Genomic DNA, 24,000 nt, shown 5'->3' on the forward strand with positions numbered 1-24,000 from the left:
CGAGGTCTTCCTGGGCCTACCTCTTCCACGGGTTCCCTCAACTGTTAGGGAGTGGCACTTTTTCACGCAGCTATCCTGATTCATTCTTACCACATGTCCAAACCAGCGCAATCGTCTCTCTTGCACACCACTACTGATGCTTCTTATGTTTAGCTTTTCTCTCAAGATACTTACACTCTGACGGGTATGCACATTTACATTACACATCCAGCGGAGCATACTGGCTTCATTCCTTGCGAGCTTACGCATGTCCTCAGCAGTCACAGCCCATGTTTCACTGCCATGTAGCATGGCTGTTCGTACACATGCGTCATACAGTCTGCCTTTTACTCTGAGTGAGAGTCCCTTTGTCGCCAGCAGAGGTAAGAGCTCTCTAAACTTGGCCCAGACTATTCTTATTCTAGCAGTTACACTTTCAGCGCACCCACCCCCACTACTAACTTGGTCACCCAGATAGCGGAAGCTATCGACTACCTCTAGTTTTTCTCCCTGGAATGAGATAGAAGTTGTTTCCTGTTTGTTTACAGTGTTTATTGCACCTGAACATCTGCCACATACAAAAACTAACTTTGTAGTTAATCTGCCTTTGATATTGCTGCACCTTTTATGTGTCCATAGCTTGCATCGGGTACATCTTATAGAGTTACTACCTACTCCTTTACTGCATACTGAGCAAGGCCATCTACCTGAAGGGGTTTGTGTTTTATCTACCTTCCTACTTATTAGGATTTTGGTTTTTGCTAGGTTGACTCTAAGGCCCTTCGATTCTAGTCCTTGCTTCCACACCTTAAACTTCTCCTCTAGTTCTGATAGTGACTGCGCAATTAGTGCAAGGTCATCAGCATAGAGGAGCTCCCAGGGGCAACCTGTCTTGAATTCCTCTGTGATCGCCTGGAGGACTATGATAAATAGGAAGGGGCTGAGGACGGAACCTTGGTGGACCACTACCTCTACCCGGAATTCATTACTGTACTCATTTCCAACCTTCACCTTACTGACAGCATCTCTGTACATGGCTCGCACAGCTCTCACTAACCATTCTTCTATCCCAAGTTTCCTCATTGACCACCAGATAAGGGATCGGGGGACCCTGTCAAAGGCTTTCTCCATGTCAACGAAGGCCAGGTACAGAGGTTTATCCTTGGCTAGATATTTCTCCTGCAGCTGTCTCACTAGAAATATGGCATCAGTGGTGCTTTTACCTGGCACGAACCCAAAGTGCATCTCATCTAAATTGATTCGCTCCCTAATTAGTTGGGCTATGACCCTCTCCGTAACTTTCATAACCTTAGTATCTAAAGCATCACCTTTACCTTTGTAGCAGTTTACTATGGTGCTGCTACACCAGTCATTGGGTATGACTCCTTCGTGTATCACCTGGTTCGTAATACGGGTGACTAGGCTGTAGCCAACACTGCCAGATATTTTGAGCATCTCTGCAGTGATTCCTGATGGGCTGGGGGCTTTCCCTGTCTTCATACTCTTAATTGCTTTATCTACCCTGGTACTGTCAACTCGGATAGCTGGTCCCTCTGTTGGGTCAACATATTGCAGGCTCTCTTTCTCCCATTCATTCTCTTTATTAAGCAATCTATCGTAGTGGCATCTCCAGACCTCTTTCTTTGCAGCCTCATTTAGTGCAAGCGTACCGTCATCCATGCGAACACATTTCTCTCCTACAACATCACTATTCTCTCTCCTACACTGTCTTGCAACACGAAATACCTCGAGTCTTTGGTCTTCACGGTGCAGAACATTGGCAAATCTTTTCTTATCTGCTTCCCCTCTGGCTAAATAAACCTGTCGCCTAGCTTCCCTTCTGGCAGATTGGTACAATTCCCTGCTACCACCGTTCTTCCAGTCCTTCCAAGCCTGTTTCTTTTGTCTAATAGCCCCGTCTACATCCTTGTTCCACCACCACGTTACTCTGGGTTGAGAGGGGACTTTACACCAGCCACAGATCTGGTCTGTGGCTCTCAACAGGTTGTCCCGCAGAAATCTCCAATTGTCTTCCACGTTGTATGATGCTATATCCCCTTCTATTTCGTCAAATGCTTCAAGTAACTTGTCTCTAAGTCTCTGTCCATTTGCAGGGTCATCATCATCATCATCATCGTTTAACGTCCGCTTTCCATGCTAGCATGGGTTGGACGATTTTAACTGAGGACTGGTGAAACCGGATGGCAACACCAGCCTCCAATCTGATTTGGCAGAGTTTCTACAGCTGGATGCCCTTCCTAACGCCAACCACTCAGAGAGTGTAGTGGGTGTTTTTATGTGTCACCCGCACGATATATATATATATATATATATATATATATATATATATATATATGGCAAATAAGAAAATGGAGAGGATACAAAATGACATATATCATCCGGTAGACATTCCGGTATGTCCGTTTATTTATTCCGAAGCATTAGAAAGTATTAAAAAAAATATACACATGTATTAACTATGTGTTACACACACAGGTCTCTTTTACTTGTTTCAGTCATTTGACTGCGGCCATGCTGGAGCACCGCCTTTAGTCGGGCAAATCGACCCCCAGGCCTTATTCTTTGTAAGCCTAGTACTTATTCTATCGGTCTCTTTTACCGAACAGCTAAGTTACAGAGATGTAAATACACTAATGTCGGTTGTCAAGCGATGTTGGGGGGACAAACAGACATACAAACATATACATATATGATGGGCTTCTTCCAATTTCCGTCTACCAAATCCACTCACAAGGCTTTGGTCGGCCTGAAGCTATAGTAGAAGACACTTGCCCAAGGTGCCATGCTGTGGGACTGAACCTGGGACCATGTGGTTGGTAAGCAAGCTACTTACCACACAGCCACTCCTGTGCCTGTATTAATATTACAGAAAAGAGCAAAAGATCAGTTCCTTACGGCCGTTTCTGCCAAGAGGTAACAAAATCCTCCATGCCATCTTCATCTCTTCAGTGTTCTGTAGGGATGGGCAGATAAGAGTCTGGATGATGAGTGTGCTTCTAGGCTTCTTCAGAGGGTATGAATAATTGGGTAGACTACCAGCAGTATATTGGATAGGCACTATACCTTAGTTGGTTGGTTTCCCAATCTCTAACTCTCACAGAAATATATATACATATATATATGGGGAGAATGCACAAAAAAAAACAAGACAAAGACAGGTGGCGTAGACAACAAACAGATGTATTAGTTTAACGCTCGAGAAGTGAAAAAGTCTTTAACGTTTCGAGCCAACGCTCTTCCACAGAAAGGAACACAGAAAGAAACAAGGAGAGAAAATAAAGAATGTGTAGTGACTAGCGATCTATCATGGTGAATGCCGGACAGAAGGGTCACACAGGAGAGCTAGGAAGAAGAAGAGATAATAAACAAAGGTGCGCGTGCATGTGTATAAGAGAGTATGTATGTGTGTGTGGAAGAGGGCTGGTGACCTTGACGTGTACATCTGTGTATGTGTAGGTGTGAAGATGTGGGGCTGGAAAGTGGCCAGTGCTAGTGTGTGCGTGGTGGTGTGATGTGATGTGTTGTGTGGTGTGGTGGTGTATGGTGTAGTGGTGTTAGGATGTGGGGAAAGCAAGATTGGGGTTTGGGTTAGGCTGAGGATGGGGGTATATGGGAGTGGGTGTAAGGGATAGGGGTGGGGATGGGATGGATAGGGAAGGTAGGGTTGGATTGTGTAAGGGTGGGGTTACAAGGAAAGGGGTGACGATGAAGGAGAGGGGGAAGGGAGAAGGTGGGTAGGAGGGAAGAGAAGAGAGGAGAGTAGGAGTGAAGTAGGAGTCAGAGCAAGAGAGGAGAGGTGGGTGGGAGAAAGTAGGTGTGAGAGGGAGAGAGAGGATGCTGGATGTGTTGGGTTCATAATCCTATGTACAGAGGTTCATATACTTATTTTCCCTGGTTATGTTCGTACTGATGAGTGGAGACCATGGCAATACATAGTGACCATGAACTCATTAATCATATACAACTAAACCCTTTTTTTACTGAAGGAATTTCTCCTACTTTTCATTCCTTCGAAGTCGGCACGAGTGTGTACTTATTGAAGGAGTTTGACTTTAGGGTCCCATTAAAAGCATGTGGCTTTTATGGACAGTAATAGTGGTGCTGGTGGCACGGAAAAGCACCATCCAAACGTAGTCGATGCCGGCCCCATCTGGCCCCTGTGCTGGTGGCATGTAAAAAGCACCTACTACACTTTCGGAGTGGTTGGCGTTAGGAAGGGCATCCAGCTGTAGAAACACTGCCCGATCAGATTGGAGCCTGGTGCAGCCTCCTGGCTTCCCAGACCCCAGTCGAACCATCCAACCCATGCTAACATGGAAAACGGACATTAAACGATGATGATGATGATGATATATATATATATATATATATATATCATTGTCATCACCGTTCAATGTCCATCTTTCATGCATGCATGGCTAGGATGGTTGACAGGAGCCAGCCAGTTAGAAAAACAACCTTATGCTTCTGTCTGTTTTGGTAGGGTTTTTTACAGCTGGATGCTCTTCCATCAAAGTATGTACTACGGGGCCAGCTTTGTATAGGGAACCCTCGGGGATGTTTTGAGATGTGTTTTGGAGGAAAGAGTGCATCTTAAACACCATCAAATACTTTATGCATGTACGTATGCTACTTGGTTGGCAGTTGCTTGCTCTTGAACAACAAGAGTTAAGTACCCTGATCAGAAAGCTAAAGAATTCCCTAAATTTGTTTTAGAACAGGTGCAGACGTAGTTGTATGGTTAAGAAGCTTGCTACCCTGAAATTGTAGTTTTAGGTTCAGTCCTAACGAAGAAAATATATATTGATAACAACGAAAGACTTCGGTGGAGAATTCTTCATTACAGTCTGATGCAGAAAGCAGTTTATTTACGAAGCATTGCTTGAAATTTGTACACATTTAAAATTACTTTTTGTCAATTTTTAGAGTTTCATACGTTTTTAAATAAATTCATACACTTTTTATTTATTTTCTAATCCCCCTGGGGGTAAAGTGGCTGAGTTCTTTTCGAGTGTTGGGATGTAAGTGATGATGATGATGACGACGATGATGATGACAACAATAAATAAAAAGAGATCCATTATGAAATTAAAGAATAATACAGTTACCTGGAACATTTGTATTTCATTCTGAATTAAACTCTGTGCACGGTTCACTGGCTCTGAACATCGGTCGATGCAGCGGTGCACATCTTCCATATTTGAATTGACGTTATCACAGCAACTGGCACCACATCGGTACATATCACCCTGCAGAGGAAACCACGAGAAGGAAAAAGGTCTTTAGAGACTTAGACATGAACAGGAAATGGTCAAGTCTTATAAAGAAGCATTGAAAATATTAATCAGAGCAATAGTGTAGTAACGAATGTTTGCCAACATAACATGGTAGTCCTGGTTGAGGATGAATGTTGCTGTAATTTAGCCCAGGGAGACAATATAAGGACACAGATTGTGTCGTATAGCCAGCTGGAGACGATGTCTCCTGGGGCTAAATTACAGCAACATTCGTCCTAAACCAGGACTGCCATGTTATGTTGGCAAAACAATCTTTATTACAAAGTACTGTTGCTGAATATCTCACATTGAGAGGTTTAAAAATAGTAATTTCCAGAGCAATAGTGTTCTGATAACTGGAACCAACCAATTTTTGTGAGACATTTCTTTAAATCTTCAGCATTCAGATAATGTTGATTTCTCTGTCAAATGTAATGCTTATTCATTCACGCTGTTTCCAATTAATCAAGCATTATTTCATAGCTTTCACATTTCAATAATGTCATCATCATTTAACATCCGCTTTCCATACTGGCATGGGTTGGATGGTTTGACTGGAACTGGTAAACTGGAGGGGGCTGCACAAGGTTCCACTCTGATTTGGCATGGTTTCTACAGCCGGGTGCCATTCCTAATGCCAACCACTCCAAGAGTGTAATGAGTGCTTTTTATGTGCCACTGGCACAGGTGCCATTTACATGACACTGGCATAGGCCACGACTATGGTTTCACTTGGCTTGACCGGTCTTCTCAAGCACAGCACATCACCAAAGGTCTCGGTCACTTGTCATTGCCTTCGTGAGGCTTACCATTTGTAGATCATGCTACTGGCAATGGTCAGGATTTCAGATTTCGATAATGTAATTGTTTATCTTTAAAATGACATTGTCGGGTAGGCGTGAGAGGCCAGATCTGGCTGGTCTGAATATAAAGCAGGTTGAATATTTGGAGTAGACATGGCCAGTTTAAATGCTAAAGGTTTAAACTGCATATGCAATGTCTTCTTTGTATTTTGATTGGACGAAAAATGGCTTTGCTATTTGGGCGTAAACATGGTGAAGTCGTTAAGACATTTGCTGTGAAACTACATGGTTTCAAGTTCAATCCCATTGCATGGCACCTTGTGCAAGAGATTTCTACTATAGCCCTGAGCTATCCAATGCCTTGTGAGTAGATTGGTAGATGGAAATTATAAATATATGTGTACAAATGTGTGTGTGTGTGTGTGTATGTGTATCTTAGTTTTGACGTCCTGCAATAGCAGTAAAATGACTGTCACAATAATACGAGCAGGCCCATTTGTTTTCACGATTCCACTTCCATGAAAAACATGTCGGACCTTGGGGAAATATTTACGTTGCTTGGAAACAGGTGAAGGTTGGTGACAGGAAGGGCATCCAGCCCCCAAAAAATCTACCTCAATAAATTCTGTCTGACCCGTACAAGCATCAAAAAAAAAAAAGAGACATTAAAACGAAGACAATGGTGACAATAATGCTGATGAATCAATTAGAGGATGGGTTGAAGTATATCAACGAATATAATTGTACAAATTAAAAAAACTATCCCTATCTCTTGCGTACCTACCATAAGCTTTATCTAATCAATCAACCTCATTGTTTAATTCTTTCATCTGTTTCCTTCCTAAGTATTAGTACTATTATGGAAGGTCAGATAGGAGAATCGTTGGCACACAAGAGACAAACTTGCAGGCCTCACACCAAAATCTAAAACCATTATCAATAAATGAATATTACTTCTTACTATTAATAGTGCCTCTGTCACCAAAATCTATTTTTAATGAGCTCACTGGCTAATCGCTACACCAGTGCCTGTTCTGGCACTGTTTCCACATATTGGAGGCTTTGGTTGGCCCGGGGACCCTATATAGTAGAAGATATTTGCCCAAGATGTTGTACAACAAGACTGAACCTGGAACCATGTGGTTGAGAAGCAAACTTCTTACCACACAGCCACAACTGAATAAAATACTGACCCCACGCCCCCACCCCATGGTACTTTGAATTGCTCAGAACTCCCACCATTCTCTACGTTGCATACTTTTGTCAGCAAAAGTACTCCACTTTTAAAAGCGGTAAATTAAACTCAAACGAGATAATAATCAACAGCCAGCCATCTAGATATGGCCCTCACCCATTTCTGATTTTTTATCACATCTAACTCGTTCCTGTGACCTTCTACAAAACGTTTTTTTTTTTTTCTTATCTAATCTACTTTTTCTCAGAATTGCAATTCTCTGAAACTTCCATTCATGCTTCCTCTTCAGCAGGAACAAAACAATAAACCAATGTTGGTCTTGCAAATCCACTTCTGGTTAAAATCACAAAAGCTATGAACAGCTTTCTTTTTTTATGATTTTAACCAGAAGTGGATTTGCAAGACCAACATTGGTTTATTGTTTTGTTCCTGCTGAAGAGGAAGCATGAATGGAAGTTTCAGAGAATTGCAATTCTGAGAAAAAGTAGATTAGATAAGAAAAAAAAAAAAACGTTTTGTAGAAGGTCACAGGAATGAGTTAGATGTGATAAAAAATCAGAAATGGGTGAGGGCCAATATTTCTGCTAAGTGGTTGGTGTTAGGAAGGGCATCCATCTGTAAAAATCTGGCCAAAACATTCACATAAGTCTGGTACAGGCCTTCCCTACTAGCCTGGGTGTCAAACCACCCCACCAACGCTAGTATGGAAGGCGGACGTTAAATAATGACGATGATGATATATATGTGTGTGCGTGTGTGTGTATATAGAATGTAAATAAGCAACAAGGATGCACAGCTATGAATACATTATGGCTGTTACTCATTTACATTCTGTTCACCTAACTTGGAGCTGTGCAGACTATACCGGACTGGCAAGGTGCCTCAATTCAAGGAGCTAATTCAACTAAATCTTAATTATATTATATAGGTGTGGTAAGTAGCTTGTTTAACAACCACATAGTTCCAGGTTCACTCCCGCTGCGTGGTACCTTGGGCAAGAGTCTTCTACTATAGCCTTGGGCTGGCCAAAGCCTTGTGAGTGGATTTGGTAGACGGAAACTGAAAGAAGCCAGTTGTATATATATATATATATATATATATATATATATATGTGTGTGTGTGTGTGTGTGTGAGTGTGTGTGTGTTTGTCCCCTCCACCATTGCTTGACAACTGATGCTGGTGTGTTTATGTCCCCGTAACTTAGCGGTTTGGCTAATACATATATAATATATATATATATCATCATCATCATCGTTTAACGTCTGCTTTCCATGCTGGCATGGGTTGGACGATTTAACTGAAGACTGGTGAGCCAGATGGCTGCACCAGGCTCCAATCTGACCTGGCAGAGTTTCTATAGCTGAATGCCCTTCCTAACGCCAACCACTCCAAGAGTGTGGTGGGTGCTTTTACATGCCACTGGCACTAGGGTCAGTCAGGTGGTACTAGCAACGGCCACACTCAAATGGTGGTTTTTACGTGCCACCTGCACAGGAGCCAGTCCAGCGGCACAGGCAATGACCTCGCTCCAATATTTTTTCACATGCCACCGGTACGCTGGTAACGATCACGCTGAAATGGGGCTTTTTACATGCCACCGGCATGGGAGCCAGTCAGCTGCCCTGGCAATGATCACGCACAGATGGTGCCCTTAGCGCTCCACTAGCATCGATGCCAGTCATGCGGTGCTGTCATCGAATCTGATTTCGATATCACTTGCCTCAACGGGTCTTCGCAAGCAGAGTTTAGTGTTCAATGAAGGAAAAGTACGCATAAGTGGGCTGGTTACACCCCTGGCATAGGCCACGGGTTATGGTTTCACTTGGTTTGCCAGGTCTTCTCAAGCACAGCATATTTCCAAATGTCTCGGTCACTAGTCATTACCTCGGTGAGGCCTAATATATATATATTCCATCTACCAAATCCACTCACAGGCTTTGGTTTGCCTGAGGCTATAGTAGAAGAAACTTGCCCAAGGTGCCATGCAGTGGGACTGAACCCAGAGTCATGTGGTTGGGAAGCATTCTTTTTAACCACGCAGCCACTCCTGCACCTATAATATATACATATACATACATTTATACACACACACACACACACATATATATATATGTATATATATATATATATATATATATATATATATAAAATATTTAATCATATGCATTGGCACACACGAAACTCTTGGTCCTTGAGTCACTCTGTAGCTTCTGCTAAATATTAATACATAAATAAATACACATAGACTCATATTTTGACATCTCTTTTTCCTGTTTGCATGACCAAACCCATATAATCACACACACATGTATAATGTACACACACACATATATATATGTATACATGCATATATGTCATATATATGTATACATACGTGTATATATATATATATATATATATATATATATATATATATATATGTATGTAAGCATATGTCATATATACATATATGTGTGTATACATACATGCATGTATGTATACATACTACAAGAGATCCTCAACATACAATGGGAAGATCATGTTACCAACAATGAGGTTCTTGGCCGTGACTCACTGCCAAGTGCCAAAGCCACCTTTCTTCGCCTTCGTCTCTGCTGGTCATGTCCAGCGTATGGAGCCCTCTTGTCTCCCAAGGATCATGCTCTACGGAGAACATGCAATTGGAATAAGACCCAGAGGAGGTCCAAGACCAGCTCAAACAAACCTTGACTCAAGCTAACATCCAGCCATACTCATGGGAACAGATTGCCATGGATAAGGACAGCCTGGAGGACTGCTGTCCACAATGGAGCCAAATCCTTCAATCAGAACAGACAATAGAATGAGGAGGTAAGATGCAGAAGAAGAAAGGAGCATCTTCTTTAACATCCTCGGCCTGCACTGACCATCCCGTGCTGCCCACGACTCTTTCACCACCGACTGGGACTCCAAAGTCACACACATTCATCACAAATATCAGCTGAGAAGACTGGATAGAAACTGACAAACCCAACACTCGGATACGAGCTGGAGCCAACGAATATATATATATATATATATATATGTGTGTGTGTGTATATAGATAGATATATGTGTGTGTATATATATATATATATATATATATAAATATATATTAGTGTATTAATGTTTGTTTTTATGTCGAGTTACAATAAAAACAGTTTTACATTAAACTGGAGGTGTACTCAATACTTTTAGACTACATATTTAGAGTATGTTGAGAGGATTGCCTCAATGCACACTCGTGTGTGTGTGTGTGTATGTATGTATAAAGAAAAAGGAGGTAGTCGGAATTCTGGATAACCTCTTAATTAGCGATTAGCGCTTCCGTCTCATTCATAGAGACTCCTCGGGTATTTCATAGCCTTTTGTACAAATCTGAAGAGGATGTTTTATTCGGTTTTTGTGTAATCTGTATGTATGAGTACAAAGAAAAAGAGAAAGAAAAGAGGAAAGAAGGGAGGAGAAAAAGAAAGAGAGGAAGAGAGAAAGAAGGGGGAAAGGGCCTTTCATTATATACAGGTATGGTGATGCAAACAGGGAAAATGCCATATTAGCATTTTAATTGCGACAGTTTAAATACTTTCTTAGCGAACGCATCCTTATATAACTAATTATTGACAGAATCGGTCGTACGGCCGGTAGTAAGTTTTCGAGTTCAGATCACATCTAAGTCGATGGTTCCCCCCCCCCCCCTGGGGTTGATAATTACTTACGAGTTGGTAAGTACCAGTTTAACACTGGATGGGGTCGATATAATCGAGTAGCCCCCTCCCCACAAGTTTCAGGTGTTGTGCCTATAGTAGAAAGGATAATTACGGGCTGTGCCCTTGTTAAGAATCCCTATATTTAATTATTGATCCCGGACTAGGTTGACTTAATTTTCCCTTCCCGAGTGTGTGTCGGGGTTTGACAATAATTTACGACCACCAGTAACCTACGTTAAAAATTCAATATTAATTAATTAATTAATGTCTGATCCCGCCGGCGTCGTTGACCTTGTCTTTCACTCCTTCGTAGGGGTCAATATCATCCATGTACCGAATCGACAACACCTTCTTCCCACAAAATGCGAGGCCTTATGTCAGTGTGAGATTAATCAATATTATCGATATTTACACTTTTAACAAACGACTTTAATTATTTACAAGTCAATAAATACGAAGACAGTAATTAACAAAACAAGGTATAATTGTATCTGAACTGCGAGAAATCCCATCATCTCATTATACATGCATGTTTCTTTATCACATTAAATTCTGATGTAATCGTCATCTACACCACCAAACAGGTATTTATAGAGAATTCCATTACAAAATACTCATTTTACCGAAAGTTATGAGGAAATAAATTTGGCGGTGGCCGGTTATAATTACGGGCATTCTTTCGCTATATATTCATATATATATATAAATATATATACATTCAACCAACCGAACGAACCATCTACAAATTCTATAATTATTTATAAATCACAAGAAAATCTATATTAAAAGAATGGTTTAAATTCCAAATCCCTTCCTCCAAGACTATATATAATTCCTTTCATTTCGTCTCTATATATTTCATTTATTCATTCACTGTTTCGATTTTCGCATTTATATTACAAATCCATAAATAACAACAATACCTGCATCTTTCTAAGGCATTCTTGATCTAATTGTGTGATCATAGAATTAACAGCATTTTGAACACGTGCCTGGATATCTTCCATCTCTCCGTTTTGAACCAGCAACCTCTTGACTTTCACACCGACCGCGGGGCCCGGCTTCATAGGACAATTTCAACATAAACGAAAAATTAAATACCTACTTTTTTTTTATTTCAAAATATTATTTATTCATAGATATTAAAAATATTCGGGAGTACATTTAATTTTTTTTAAAACTCGTCTTTTTTTTGAATTCGAAATTTCGGCATGTGTGTGCGGGTATGTGTATGTATGTGTGCGTGTGTGTGTATTTATTTGCGTATATATGTATGTATATGTATGTGTGTAAATGTGATTGAGTATTCAGAGTTAGTTTATGGAAGCATGAAGAAAATAAAATTAAAAAATGAGAGATGGGGTGGATTAAGGAGAGAATTAAAGTCAATAATTACATTTAAAATAAAATGAAAATAATTTATTTTATGCCTTGTGAACTTCTCTCTTTGTTTTCTTCACACACACAAAAAACGAAAGAAAGAGATTATGAGAAGATAGTCCCGCATCAACTGAAGCCAACTTCCGGTGTGCTCCACTTCCGAAACATTCAGTTACTAAGCAACATTATCGATGTCGTTTCCATATGCTTCTGCTACAGCCACGACTAATGTCATGTTTACGGACGAAAATTTAGACCAAGTGAATCTGGACAGCACATGGAGTCAAGACAGGTTAATATATTTATCAGTAAACTTGCCTGATCTCTACCTAAACATCAACTTCCTTTGCAGAAACAGAAGGAATCACAGAAGGTGCCGAGCTGGCAGAAACGTTTGCACGCCGGGCGAAATGCTTCGAGGTATTTCGTCTGCCGCTACGTTCTGAGTTCAAATTCCGCCGAGGTCGATTAAATAAGTACCAGTTACGCACTGGGGACGATATAATCGACTTAATCCGTTTGTCTGTCCCCTCTGTGTGTAGCCCCTTGTGGGCAGTAAAGAATTAAGAAGGAATCACAGAGAAACGATATGGTGCATTCGCTAAATGCTACAAAACGTCTAAAGTGCGGTTTTGTTATTTATAAAATACACAATAAAACGCTAATTAACTCAGTTTAATTAATCATAGCAATCACTTATGTAAAATGGTGATTTATTTTTATAAAACTAGATGAATGTTGCATATCGTTTAGTATGTGGTCCTTTCTGTTTTGTACCAATAATAGGCTCTTTGTTTACGTACAAATTCGACGCCTTTGCCTTATATATATATATCGTCAGCAAATCATAAATCCAAAAGATGAAGTTATAGAGCAGTAGAGTATTACGAGACGTATGTAAAGCTAAGCGCTTTCTAATCGCGAATCCTCGGGTATCTCTACAAACCGGCCATAACTATATTTATCTATCTATCTATCTATCTATCTACACATAATTTGTTTTAATGTCCACTTTTCCATGCTTGCATGTGTTAGACGGAATTTGTTGAGGCAAATTTCCTGTAGCCAGATGCTCTTGTCGCCTACAATGACCCCTTTCCAAGTAAGGTAATTTTCATTCTGACCAGACAGTGCTTTCACAGAAGATTGAGAATGAAAGATACCCCTGGCATTTACAACTATCAAAGAGTCAAGTGGGGTTCTTTCAATTTCGGGCTATAATAGAAGACACTTGTTCAAGGCGCCATGCAGAGAGACAGAACCCGTGACCTTGTGGTTAGGAAGTAAACCTTACCACATAGCACTACACTTGCACGTTAATTTCACGAGCAGGCTGTTCCGTTGATCGGATCAATCAGAACCCTCGACGTCGTAAGCGACGGAGTGCCAACAACAACAATTAATATAACTAATGAGTGAGTCATGAATTCTGGCCCCACCCTAAATAATAAAGAAACCTTCCTTCAAAGATATTTTAAAACATGCAACGTGTCATATAGCCAGGGTTAGCCTCATGTGGGTTGAATATCAAAAAGACATTCTTTCATTGTCAAATAAGAATATATTCCTGATTCACCGAACTTTCATTTTCTCTTGAAATGGCTTTTCAAAGAAATTCATTTTTTTATGTGTAAGGTTGTGAGTCATTTTATCTTTGTTCATGTTGTTGTTGTTGCAAGTGTGACTCTGTGGTTAAGATGGTTGCTATTCTAATTGACTTTGCCCTTCATCCCCCCAGGGGTCAAGGAAAACAAATACTAGGTCGCTAGCTGGATCAATTCATTTGGCTCACCTCCTGCCCTACAAATTTCTCACCTTCGATCCCTTTTTCAAAATCACCATCATCATTTAACACCCACAAGGGTCGGATAGGATGTGTTGAGGCAGATTTTCTACAGCACCCAGATGCTCTTCCTGTTACCAACCTTCACCAGATTCTAAGTAAGGTCAATATTTCCCCTCCGTGGCCAGGCATGTTTTCATGGAAGATTGGAAATGAAGGACACTGCTTGTATGACAGTGACACTCGTCTACAGCTTGCAGATGAAACTATTTTGCTAGTCATCCTTTCAGAGTTGATAAAATATATAACAAGCCCCAAACCATTTCTGATTTTGTTTCCATCAACCATTCTAGTCTTCTTATATGGTCTTGTGCCTTTGTTAAAAAATTATTGATATTTTTTCAATATTATTCTGTATTTTCTGGCATGCAAGTTGAATTTTTCACACCAAAATTTACCGCTAGAAATGGTAGATTTACTTATATGCTAAGATGACTTTGGAAGGTCAAAAATTCGATATGAAATGCAAAAGGATTTGGAAAGACAGTGGTGATGTTTGAATGTATACACGTGTTTGCAACTATTACATTGAATTGTATGCCAGAAGACCCATTCTCCACAGCAGAGGTGGTAAGCCCATTCCCCCGGTGAAGAGGATTGATCTGCAAGAGTTGTGTGCCGGTGCCATGCAAAAGCACCCAGCACATTCTGTAAAGTGGTTTGTGTTAGGAAGGGCATCCAACCATAGAAACTACACCAAATTAGACTGGGGATTGGTGCAGCTCTCCTGCTTGCCTAGCTCTGGTCAAACCCATACCAGCATGGACAATGGATGTTAAATGATGATGATGGTAAATCAGATATTTTACACATGAAAAAAAAGATTAATTTTCTTTTTTCTAGGGACTGTGTCGAAGCTGGGAACCAGACGAAACCATTGTCCGTTAAAGACAGTGCAGCACAGTCGAATTCGAAAGTTGAAAGTGGGGTAACGTATATGCTTTGTTTGTTTGTTTGTTTGTTGTTAGTCTCGGGTCAGTTCTACATGAGCCAACCTACAATACATGGCCTACATGTTTTGAATGACCTACAGATCCAGTGTTCTCTCTGTGAGTGGAGGGAGTTGGTTACGACCAAAGTGAAATGTGTAAGAGCTATTGAGGATGAGTGAGGGAGATACTGATCATGGACGCAGAGGCAGAGAATGGCCTCTGTTCCACTCATCATCAACTTCACCACCACGGAAACATTAAGCAGGCAATTTTAAAAAAAATTGATGTAAAATTAGTTTGTTAGTCCATTCTCATCTCTGAGAGGTGGGAATGACCACTCCCCTTACTTTAATCACAGAAAGTTTTTTAAGGGCTGCTTGTATACTGACAGAATTAAAAGCATTTTGCTTTCTCATGCTATTATTACTATAATGAATGAATGATCGCTGATTCAACATGAAAGATTATCACTGCAAAAACTGTAGTATCTTTCTTTTTTTACTTTTCATTTAACAGTCTTTAACTTTTGATAAAATTTTTAAAATGTTTGTTTAAATAAACCCATTTCAAGAAAGTATCAAGTAGGCTGCAAGATAAAAGTCTAGGTTAGCCAGCCCTGGTGTAGAGGCTCCGTCACTCATGGTACTGTTGTAGTGTATGCTTATATATCATTTATATACATGTATGTGTGTGTGTGTGTGTGTGTTTGTCTTCTTGTCTTGATATCACCATCATAGAAGTGGTGTCTTTTCTTGCCAATCTTTCATGGGGGAAATAAGGTGAAAGTTGGCAACAGGAAAGGCATCCAGTTGTAGAAAATCTGTCTGAATAAACTCCATCCAACCCCTGCAAGCATGGAAAAGAGGACGTTACAATGATGCTGATGCTGATACTAGGGGGTCATCTCTTGTATCCTCATGGTTTTACTTTGTCAAGCCATTCCTACCATCTTGCCTTTTCCCCCCCAGATATGCCGTCCCACCCTTATATAAATGCAGGGTAGCCATGCATCTTCTCCATAGCAAACCGCTTCTGCTAGTCCTTGGCATAAAATAAAATCTCATCTCCACCTCAAATACTTCCCCCTACTTAGTCCCTTGTCCCCTTTTTTCTCCTTTCTTCTTTCCTGTCTTGCCAGTTGTTTGGCAACCCCTCTTGTGCCGGTGGCATGAAAAAGGCACTCAGTACATATTGTATAGGGGTTGGCATAAAGCTTGATGTGGCTCATTGGTTCCTGTCAAACCATCCAACCCAAGCCAGCACGGAAAGCAGATGTTAAATGATGATGATGATGATGACTATCCCCTACGTTGTTGTGATTCTTCAATGTTTGGTTATTTAAATACACAGAGTCAGACCACAAAAAACACAGCGGCACCGATGGTAATTATGAAAGATGATTCTCCTCAGTTGGCAGCATTCCTCAAGAAGATGGAACCACTTGTGTACAAAGAATTGGAGAAAAATGCCAAAAGCCAAGCATTTCAAGGTTAGTCCAGATTCCATTTACCATCCTTCATTGCATCACATGACTGGTTATTCCAGTTGATTTGTTAATCTTAATCAGTGGATTTCTTAATCCAGTTAGTTACAGGGATGGGCTATGTGATGAAAAAGTTTGTTTCCCAAGCACATAGTTTCAGGTAACAGGGGATCCAAACCACGAAACCACATGATGCCCCAAGTCACTTAATAAGCCCAGTGATATAGAAAACAAGTCTTTGGCCAATTATTGGAGTAATTGTGCCAGTTCGAATGACTGAAGGATACTTTGTGCCAAAATGTCTTCTACTTTAGTCTTGTGATTGGGTTTTGTTGATGGAAACGGGAAGCAACATTAACATCATCTAACGTCCTTTCTTATTTTCCATTCTGGAATGGATTGGATGGTTTGACAAGAACGGATAATCCAGAGGACTGAGCCATTTTTCTATAACTCTTTTGGCATCCAGTTTCTGCAGTTTGATGTCCTTTCTTAACACCAGCCACATAACAGAGTGTACTGGGTGCCTTTGATAAGAGCAACTGTTAACAGCACAAAACGGTGCTGTTAATTCTTCAGCAACCTGGGTTAACAGCACCATTTTGAGGGCATGGATGCTTGCTGTTGAATGTGAGAGAGCGTTGGGGTTCGATTTTTACGGTTCTTTTCAGTTTGTCAGTGTTCTCTTCTGAATGTTGCAGGTTACCAAGTCAATTGGCAAGACGAGTCGCCATCAGTCAATGAGCAGCATGTTTTCACCCATGATGCATTTAGGGGCCAGGTAGGTGTTTATGAGCTTTAATCAAATACATGTTCTTCAGGGCATGGGGGGGGGGAGTGAATATTTATATAGGTGCAGGAGTGGCTGTGTGGTAAGTAGCTTGCTTACCAGCCACATGGTTCCGGGTTCAGTCCCACTGCATGGCACCTTGGGTAAGTGTCTTCTACTATAGCCTCGGGTCGACCAAAGCCTTGTGAGTGGATTTGGTAGACGGAAACTGAAAGAAGCCCATCGTATATATGTATATATATATATATATATATATATATATATATGTATGTATGTGTGTCTGTGTTTGTCCCCCCAACATCGCTTGACAACCGATGCTGGTGTGTTTATGTCCCCATAACTTAGCGGTTCGGCAAAAGAGACCGATAGAATAAGTACTAGGCTTACAAAGAATAAGTCCCGGGGTCGATTTGCTCGACTAAAGGCGGTGCTCCAGCATGGCCGCAGTCAAATGACTGAACCAAGTAAAAGAGTAAAAGAAAAAGAAAGCTTTAACTTAAAATGTCCTGCACAATTACCACCCGACATAATGGTCACACATTCCTGATCGCAGGTACTAACCCGGAATGAACCTAGAACCTTGAAGCAGTGATGTTGACTGAGAAATGTGGTGGGTAGACTTCGTTGCTGTGGCCCAGTTTGGATCCCGGCCATAATAAAAAAGTAAATACTCTCTGTGAAGTGGTTGGCATTAGGAAAGACATCCAGCCATAGAAACCATGCCAAAGATGACAATGCGGTTCAGTGTGGCCTAACAGCTCACTGGTTTCCTCTCAAATCATCACACCCAGGCCAGTATGGAAAACTGATGTTAAATGATGATGATGATGATGATGGCGGTGGTGTATATAGGGCTGAGATTGTAACTGTAGTAGTCTGTTGTTAGTTAAGATTGTAGTTGGGAATTTGAGGAGAAGATTTATCATTAAGAAATCTGAAAACTCTGGCTGTAATCTCCTTGTACAATTTTGATGTGTCAATATAATTTAAGTGAGTTTTATTCTTTGTTTTTTTTTTCATTTTTTCCAAACTTTACTGTTATTAAGTATCGTTATCTTAATTGTGCCAGCAGAATCGTTAGCCTGTTATACGAAATACAAAATGCTCAGTGGAATTTCATGTCTTTATGTTATTCTGAGTTCAAATTCCACCAAGGTTGACTTTTCCTTTCATCCCTTCAGGGTCGATAAATTAAGTACCAGTTGCGTACTGGGGTTGATGTAATCGACTCATCTCCCTCCCCTGAAATTGCTGGCCTTGTGCCAGAATTTGAAACCAATATTTAAGAGAGTTTTTTTTTTGCTTGTTTATTTTTGCCAATCCTTTCTGTTATCAAGTATTGTTATCTTAATTGTAACTCTTGACTAATCAATATCATTTCTCTTAAGACGTGCCCTCAATTGTGTTTTTTCATTCATTTATTTACGTACTCATTGCTCCCTAACTTTGACAAACACTGGGGTTGATCTAATCAACTGGTCCCCTCCCCCAAAATTTCGGGCCTTCTGCCAAGAGTAGAAAAGAATAAAAATTTATTTCAGTTTAGCAAAAAATGGTTTGCTTTTGCAACCTCCAGTTGTCCTCTAGAACCTCCAGTTGTCCTCCACATTATGTGATGCTATATCCTCCTCTTTTTTGCCAAAAGCTTCAAGTAATACATCTCTAGATCTCCCTCCATTCATAGGATCCTTAAGCTTCTAGACCCTTCTTTTCCTCTTCCTGGTCATCTTCTGGGCAGCCATTTATCCCTGATCCTGAAGTCGCTAAGTTCTAACCTATGTTGTGGGGTGCATTCTTCACCAGGGAAACTTTCGGCGTTTATAAGTAGCCATCTTTCTCGTTTCCTGGTGAGAATGTAGCCAATCTGACAAGTGTAGCCACGAGACTTGTAGGCGAACAGGTGACTGGCAGGTTTCCTGAAGTTAGTATTACAGATCATAAGACCACTTGCATCACAGAACTTCAGCAGCCTGGTTCCCTCCTCACTGCGGGAACCACATCCGTTCCCACCATGTACACATTGGATGTTGTCCAACATGCCTGTTGAAGTCACCAGTCACAAAGAGAAGGTCCCTGTCTGCAAGAGGGTGTCATAAAATTGGTCTTTCTGTTCATCAGGTAACCCCGGCTGAGGGGCATAGGCTGAGATAATGGTTGCTAATCCATGTTGCAACACCAATCTAATCCTAAGTATTCTATCACAGACTCTGACTTCCTCGGTTACCTTATCAAACCATTTGTCTGCAAGGAGTATAGCCATGCCCCCAGCCCCATGTGTGTGTGTATGTGTGTGGTGAGTGTGTGTGTGTGTGGTGAGTGTGTGTGCGTGTGTGTATATCTACCTGAGTTTTAACCTGAAATTAGAGTATATGGATCTAATTACTAAAACAAAACCACCACCACTACTACTACCACCACCACCACCACCACCACTACTTCTTGACACGAACCAAAGACTGTGCCCTTTTCATTGTCTGAAATAAGGAAAGGACCCATTAGATAATGTAAATCTCAGGAAATTGGAAATATATGGAAAGGTCATGGTTGGAGAACCCTTCATTTAAAGGCTTGCCTGATCAGTGTTGGGCTCTACTACTACTACTACTGCTCCCACCACCACCACCACCTTCTCTTCCTTCTCTTGAAACATGTGTAATGGTCTCTTTTTTTTTTTCTTTGTCTTTTCAGTGCCAGGTGACTGGTTTGTCCTGGAATTCTTCTGGTTCCGTCATTGCAGCATCGTATCCTTTGTTTTTAAAAATTTTTCTTTTTCTTTTCTGAAGACTGGGAGCTGGGAGGGAAAAATTCCTGACTTTTAGTGTTTGTGCAGCACTTCAAGATATTTGAGTTCATCTCAGACTGAAGCTTGCACCTGAGTTCTTACATCAAGTAAACACCCACTGCTTCAAGGAACGAGACAGCGAGTGGTCTTACAATGGGCAACGGATTAGTTTTACTCTCTATGATCAGGTATTGTCTGCTTCCCAATCGTGTGGTTCTGAGTTCAGTCCTACAGCATAGCACCTTGCGCAGAGTGGCTTTTTATTATAGCCCTGAGCTGATCAAAGCTTTGCGAGTGAATTTGATACATGGAAACTGAAAGAAGCCTGTCATATATGCATCATCATCATCATCGTTTAATGTTGATAGGCATAGGGGTAGCTGTGTGGTAAGAAGCTTGCTTACGAACCACATGGTTCCGGGTTCAGTCCCATTGCATAGCACCTTGGGCAAGTGTCTTCTACTATAGCCTCGGGCCGACCAAAGCCTTGTGAGTGGATTTGGTAGACGGAAAACTGAAAGAAGAAACGGTATGTATACACGAGTATACATACAGACCATCTATATCATGGACAATGGATGTTAACTGATGGTTGAATGGAATATTATGGACCCAGTGAAATCCTGGATGTTTTATTGGTGGTCGATTGACAGGAAATTGGGGTTTCAAATACACTCGAAGCACCAAAGTGAGGGCCATGGAATTAAGTCTAATGAATGCATAGTACTTGTTGTTTTGCCTAAAGTTAGGGGCCTATGATTAACCGTTTTCATACCAACCCATTTCTGACCACCTCACCTGGATCCATAAACACAAATTAAATTAAAATCTTCCATCAAATTCTCGTTAATTTATGTTCCAAACAACAGCTTAATAACAACAAACTAATTTTGTTAAATTCTTCATTATTTAGGAAATTAATTAAAACAAAAGTGAAATATTTCAACAGAAATGTGGTTACAAAAGGGTTTAAGAGCATTGCAGCCTGACGTTTTCATGTTCCTGTAAATCCAAGATTGCTTCATCCAATGAGTTTGAGAGAGATTTGGCTTCTATTTCTAGCAGGTGACACCTTGTTTGCTTGTGGAATGTCAGATGTTGTTGGAATAAAGTACAGTGAGTACAGCAAGGCACATAACTGGGAGCTTGGATGTCCTTGAAAGAAAGTACAGTAAATAGTCTTATAGCCCAGGGGTTTTCAAACTGTGGTCCGCAGACCACAGGGGGTCTGCAAGGACAAGACAGGGGGTCAGCAGATACTTTTTATGGGCAATTTGATTTTATATATGTTTTTTAATCAAAATCTTTTAATTGACAATAAAACCTATTTGTTAAATAAATAAATGTAAAAATATATGTTATTTTAAGCAAATATTTATGTATAAATTTCATAAGCGTTTATAAGCAACTGTGTCTGTACAAAGCAGTTTCTATTTATAGTCAGACAAATATATTAGCTGTGAGTGTCAGCTTGAAATATTTGGTCTTGTTTTCTTTTTATGAGGTTTTTCCCCACATTTTTATCGTTCCTGCTGTCTCATGTTAACACCTCACTAAATTTTCTGGGTCCATTTTTCATTGATTTGTCTGTTTTTTTTCCCAGCCATAACTATCTCATAATTTATATAGTTTTTTTCTTCTTTTTTCGTTTTTTTTTTCCTCATGTTTTGAGTACCTCATTTAATGTTTCTTTCTGTTTTTTTTTTTTTTTAATAATATTGTGTGTGTGTGTGTGTGGTGGTTTGAATGTTATGGTTCTGTTCTCATAAAGCTGACACACAATTAATGCCATTTCAGCTGTGACAAATAAGTCTTGTTTGTTTTGGTTTTGTAGATGTAAATATACATCAAGAAAAAAAGAAAAAAGAAAAAAAAAAACAAACAAACAAACAAAAAAAAAAATGAAAGCCACATCTTCTCTGCCTCCTTCCCGTCATTCCCTTACTGCTGCTGCCAAACCCACCACCACCACCACCGCTGCTGCTGCTACTACTACTACTACTACTTCTACCACCACCACCACCACTGCTGCTGCCACTGCTACTACTACTACTACTGGTACTCTGTTGGTTATGGCAATGAGGATTCCTGTTGATCCGTGCAAGTGGTTGAGAGCTCCACAGACACACATCCCCATGACATTAGTTCTCAAGGAGATTCAGTGTGACACAGAATGTAACAAGACTGGGGCCCTTTGCAATTCTGGTATAACCTCATTTCTGCCGGCTGAGTGGCCTGGAGCAATGTGAAAATAAAGTGTCTTGCTCAAGGAGACAACGCATTGCCAGGAATCAAACTCATGACTTTACAATTGTGAGCCAAGTACCCTAACCACTACACCAATGTCTTCACACTACTACTATTAACAACAACAACATTCATAATTTTGGCCCAAGGCCAGTAAATTTGAGGGTGAGGTGGGGACGGGGGTGTTTGATTACATCAATCCCAGTACGCTACTGATATTTTATTGATACTTGATTCAGCAAACAAGATGAGGCCCTTAGTTACCAACAAAGCTCTCTGACCTTTGCACAGCCTGTTCTTATTCTTTATGTATGGTGCTTGATGTTGAGTTTTCACTGTGTTTTTCAGCAATTCCCTTAACTCGATCCTAGGTATGGTCGGTTTGACCATGACAGTTGGTGTACGCACAAGGCTGCCCTCTGCACTTGGAATATAGACAGTCAAACCTTGGACCCGAGAAAAGCCAGCAAAGTCATTGAGCTATCATGTTGTTTGATGTGTGTTGCCTTCCACCCAGCCAACCCAGCTCTTGTGTGTGCAGGAAACTTCAACGGTAAGTGATGACAGGAGAAAGATCACAACAGATGCCATTTACATTATTTACATTTGACAGATATTTGTCCTCATCTTGTTTGTTGTTAACACAACGTTTCGGCTGATATACCCTCCAGCCTTCATCAGGTGTATTGCGGAAATTTTGAACCTGGGCTCTCATTCCTAAGGTATTTTTCGATGTTGTTGTTATTAATATTTTTATCATATACACATAGGCATATGGCGTAGTGGTTAAGAGCAAGGGCTACGAACCCCAAGATTCCAAGTTCGATTCTAAGCAGTGACCTGAATAATAATAATAATAACATTGAAAAATACCTTAGGAACGAGAACCCAAGTTTGAAATTTCCCCAAGACGCCTGAAGAAGGCTGGAGGGTATATCAGCCGAAACGTTATGTTAACAACAAACAAGATGAGGACAAATATCCGTCAAATGTAAATAATGTAAATAATGCTCATAATTCCTCATCTCTTAAATATAGAACTGTAAGATGCCATTTAACCCTTTAGAAATCACAGATTTTGATGAGGTAGTCATTTATTTTTAGAACGACATTATAGGGTAGGTAAGAGAGGCTGAATGTGGCTAGTTGGAATAACCCCAACTTCATATTAGATTAATCTACCTGACCTCTTTTGAGCTTTACCTGAAATATCCATTCTATCTTTTGCAGGTGAAATCATGCTATGGGATTTTAGCCATGACAATGTATTACTTGTGGATAGTTATGGTATGGGAGATGGAGATGCACACAGGGAGCCTGTTGCTAAGCTACAATGGGTCCTAGACCCTGAAAGTCACTCTAAAACATACAAGGTAAACCTTCATTTTGTTCTTCTGTCTTTTATATATATATATATATCTAAAGAAAACTGGACAAGGTATAAATAATGGTCATTTGAATAATTTTTCCTTTACTGGAGTAAATTTGGCTTACAGCTGTTTCCAGTATTCATTATAGGTTCATTACTCTTAGGTTTACTCAATTGGTCTATTGATCCGTTGAG

The 24,000-nt window shown here is 40.4% G+C and overlaps 2 protein-coding genes across 5 annotated transcripts in view; one reads left to right on the forward strand and one right to left on the reverse strand.

The window, feature by feature from the left end:
* LOC106875560 (TIM double twin CX3C motif protein) overlaps window positions 1-12,198 on the reverse strand; it is a 24,866-nt gene extending 12,668 nt beyond the window's left edge. The window contains exons 1-2 of the mRNA XM_052976581.2: window positions 11,903-12,198; window positions 5,109-5,249 (exon numbers count right to left, since the gene is read on the reverse strand). Coding sequence (XP_052832541.1) covers window positions 5,109-5,249; window positions 11,903-12,046 — 285 coding nt within the window. The 5' untranslated portion in view covers window positions 12,047-12,198. The remainder of the gene's footprint in view (window positions 1-5,108; window positions 5,250-11,902) is intronic.
* Window positions 1-24,000, forward strand: part of LOC106875561 (cytoplasmic dynein 2 intermediate chain 2) — an 85,948-nt gene that overhangs the window by 51,314 nt on the left and 10,634 nt on the right. The window contains exons 1-7 of one of the 4 annotated variants that reach the window (XM_089341253.1): window positions 12,515-12,651; window positions 15,046-15,130; window positions 16,485-16,623; window positions 17,319-17,398; window positions 20,096-20,148; window positions 22,808-22,989; window positions 23,667-23,809. In XM_089341253.1, the coding sequence (XP_089197379.1) occupies window positions 12,551-12,651; window positions 15,046-15,130; window positions 16,485-16,623; window positions 17,319-17,398; window positions 20,096-20,148; window positions 22,808-22,989; window positions 23,667-23,809 (783 nt within the window). In that variant the 5' untranslated portion in view covers window positions 12,515-12,550. Of the gene's footprint in view, window positions 1-12,514; window positions 12,652-13,819; window positions 13,990-15,045; window positions 15,131-16,484; window positions 16,624-17,318; window positions 17,399-20,095; window positions 20,149-22,807; window positions 22,990-23,666; window positions 23,810-24,000 lie in introns of those variants that run through there. The other 3 variants (XM_089341254.1, XM_089341252.1, XM_089341255.1) reach the window with 3 other exon arrangements.

This window comes from Octopus bimaculoides, chromosome 24, assembly GCF_046866305.1.
Source record: "Octopus bimaculoides isolate indiv1 chromosome 24, ASM4686630v1, whole genome shotgun sequence".
Classification (NCBI taxonomy): domain Eukaryota; kingdom Metazoa; phylum Mollusca; class Cephalopoda; order Octopoda; family Octopodidae; genus Octopus; species Octopus bimaculoides.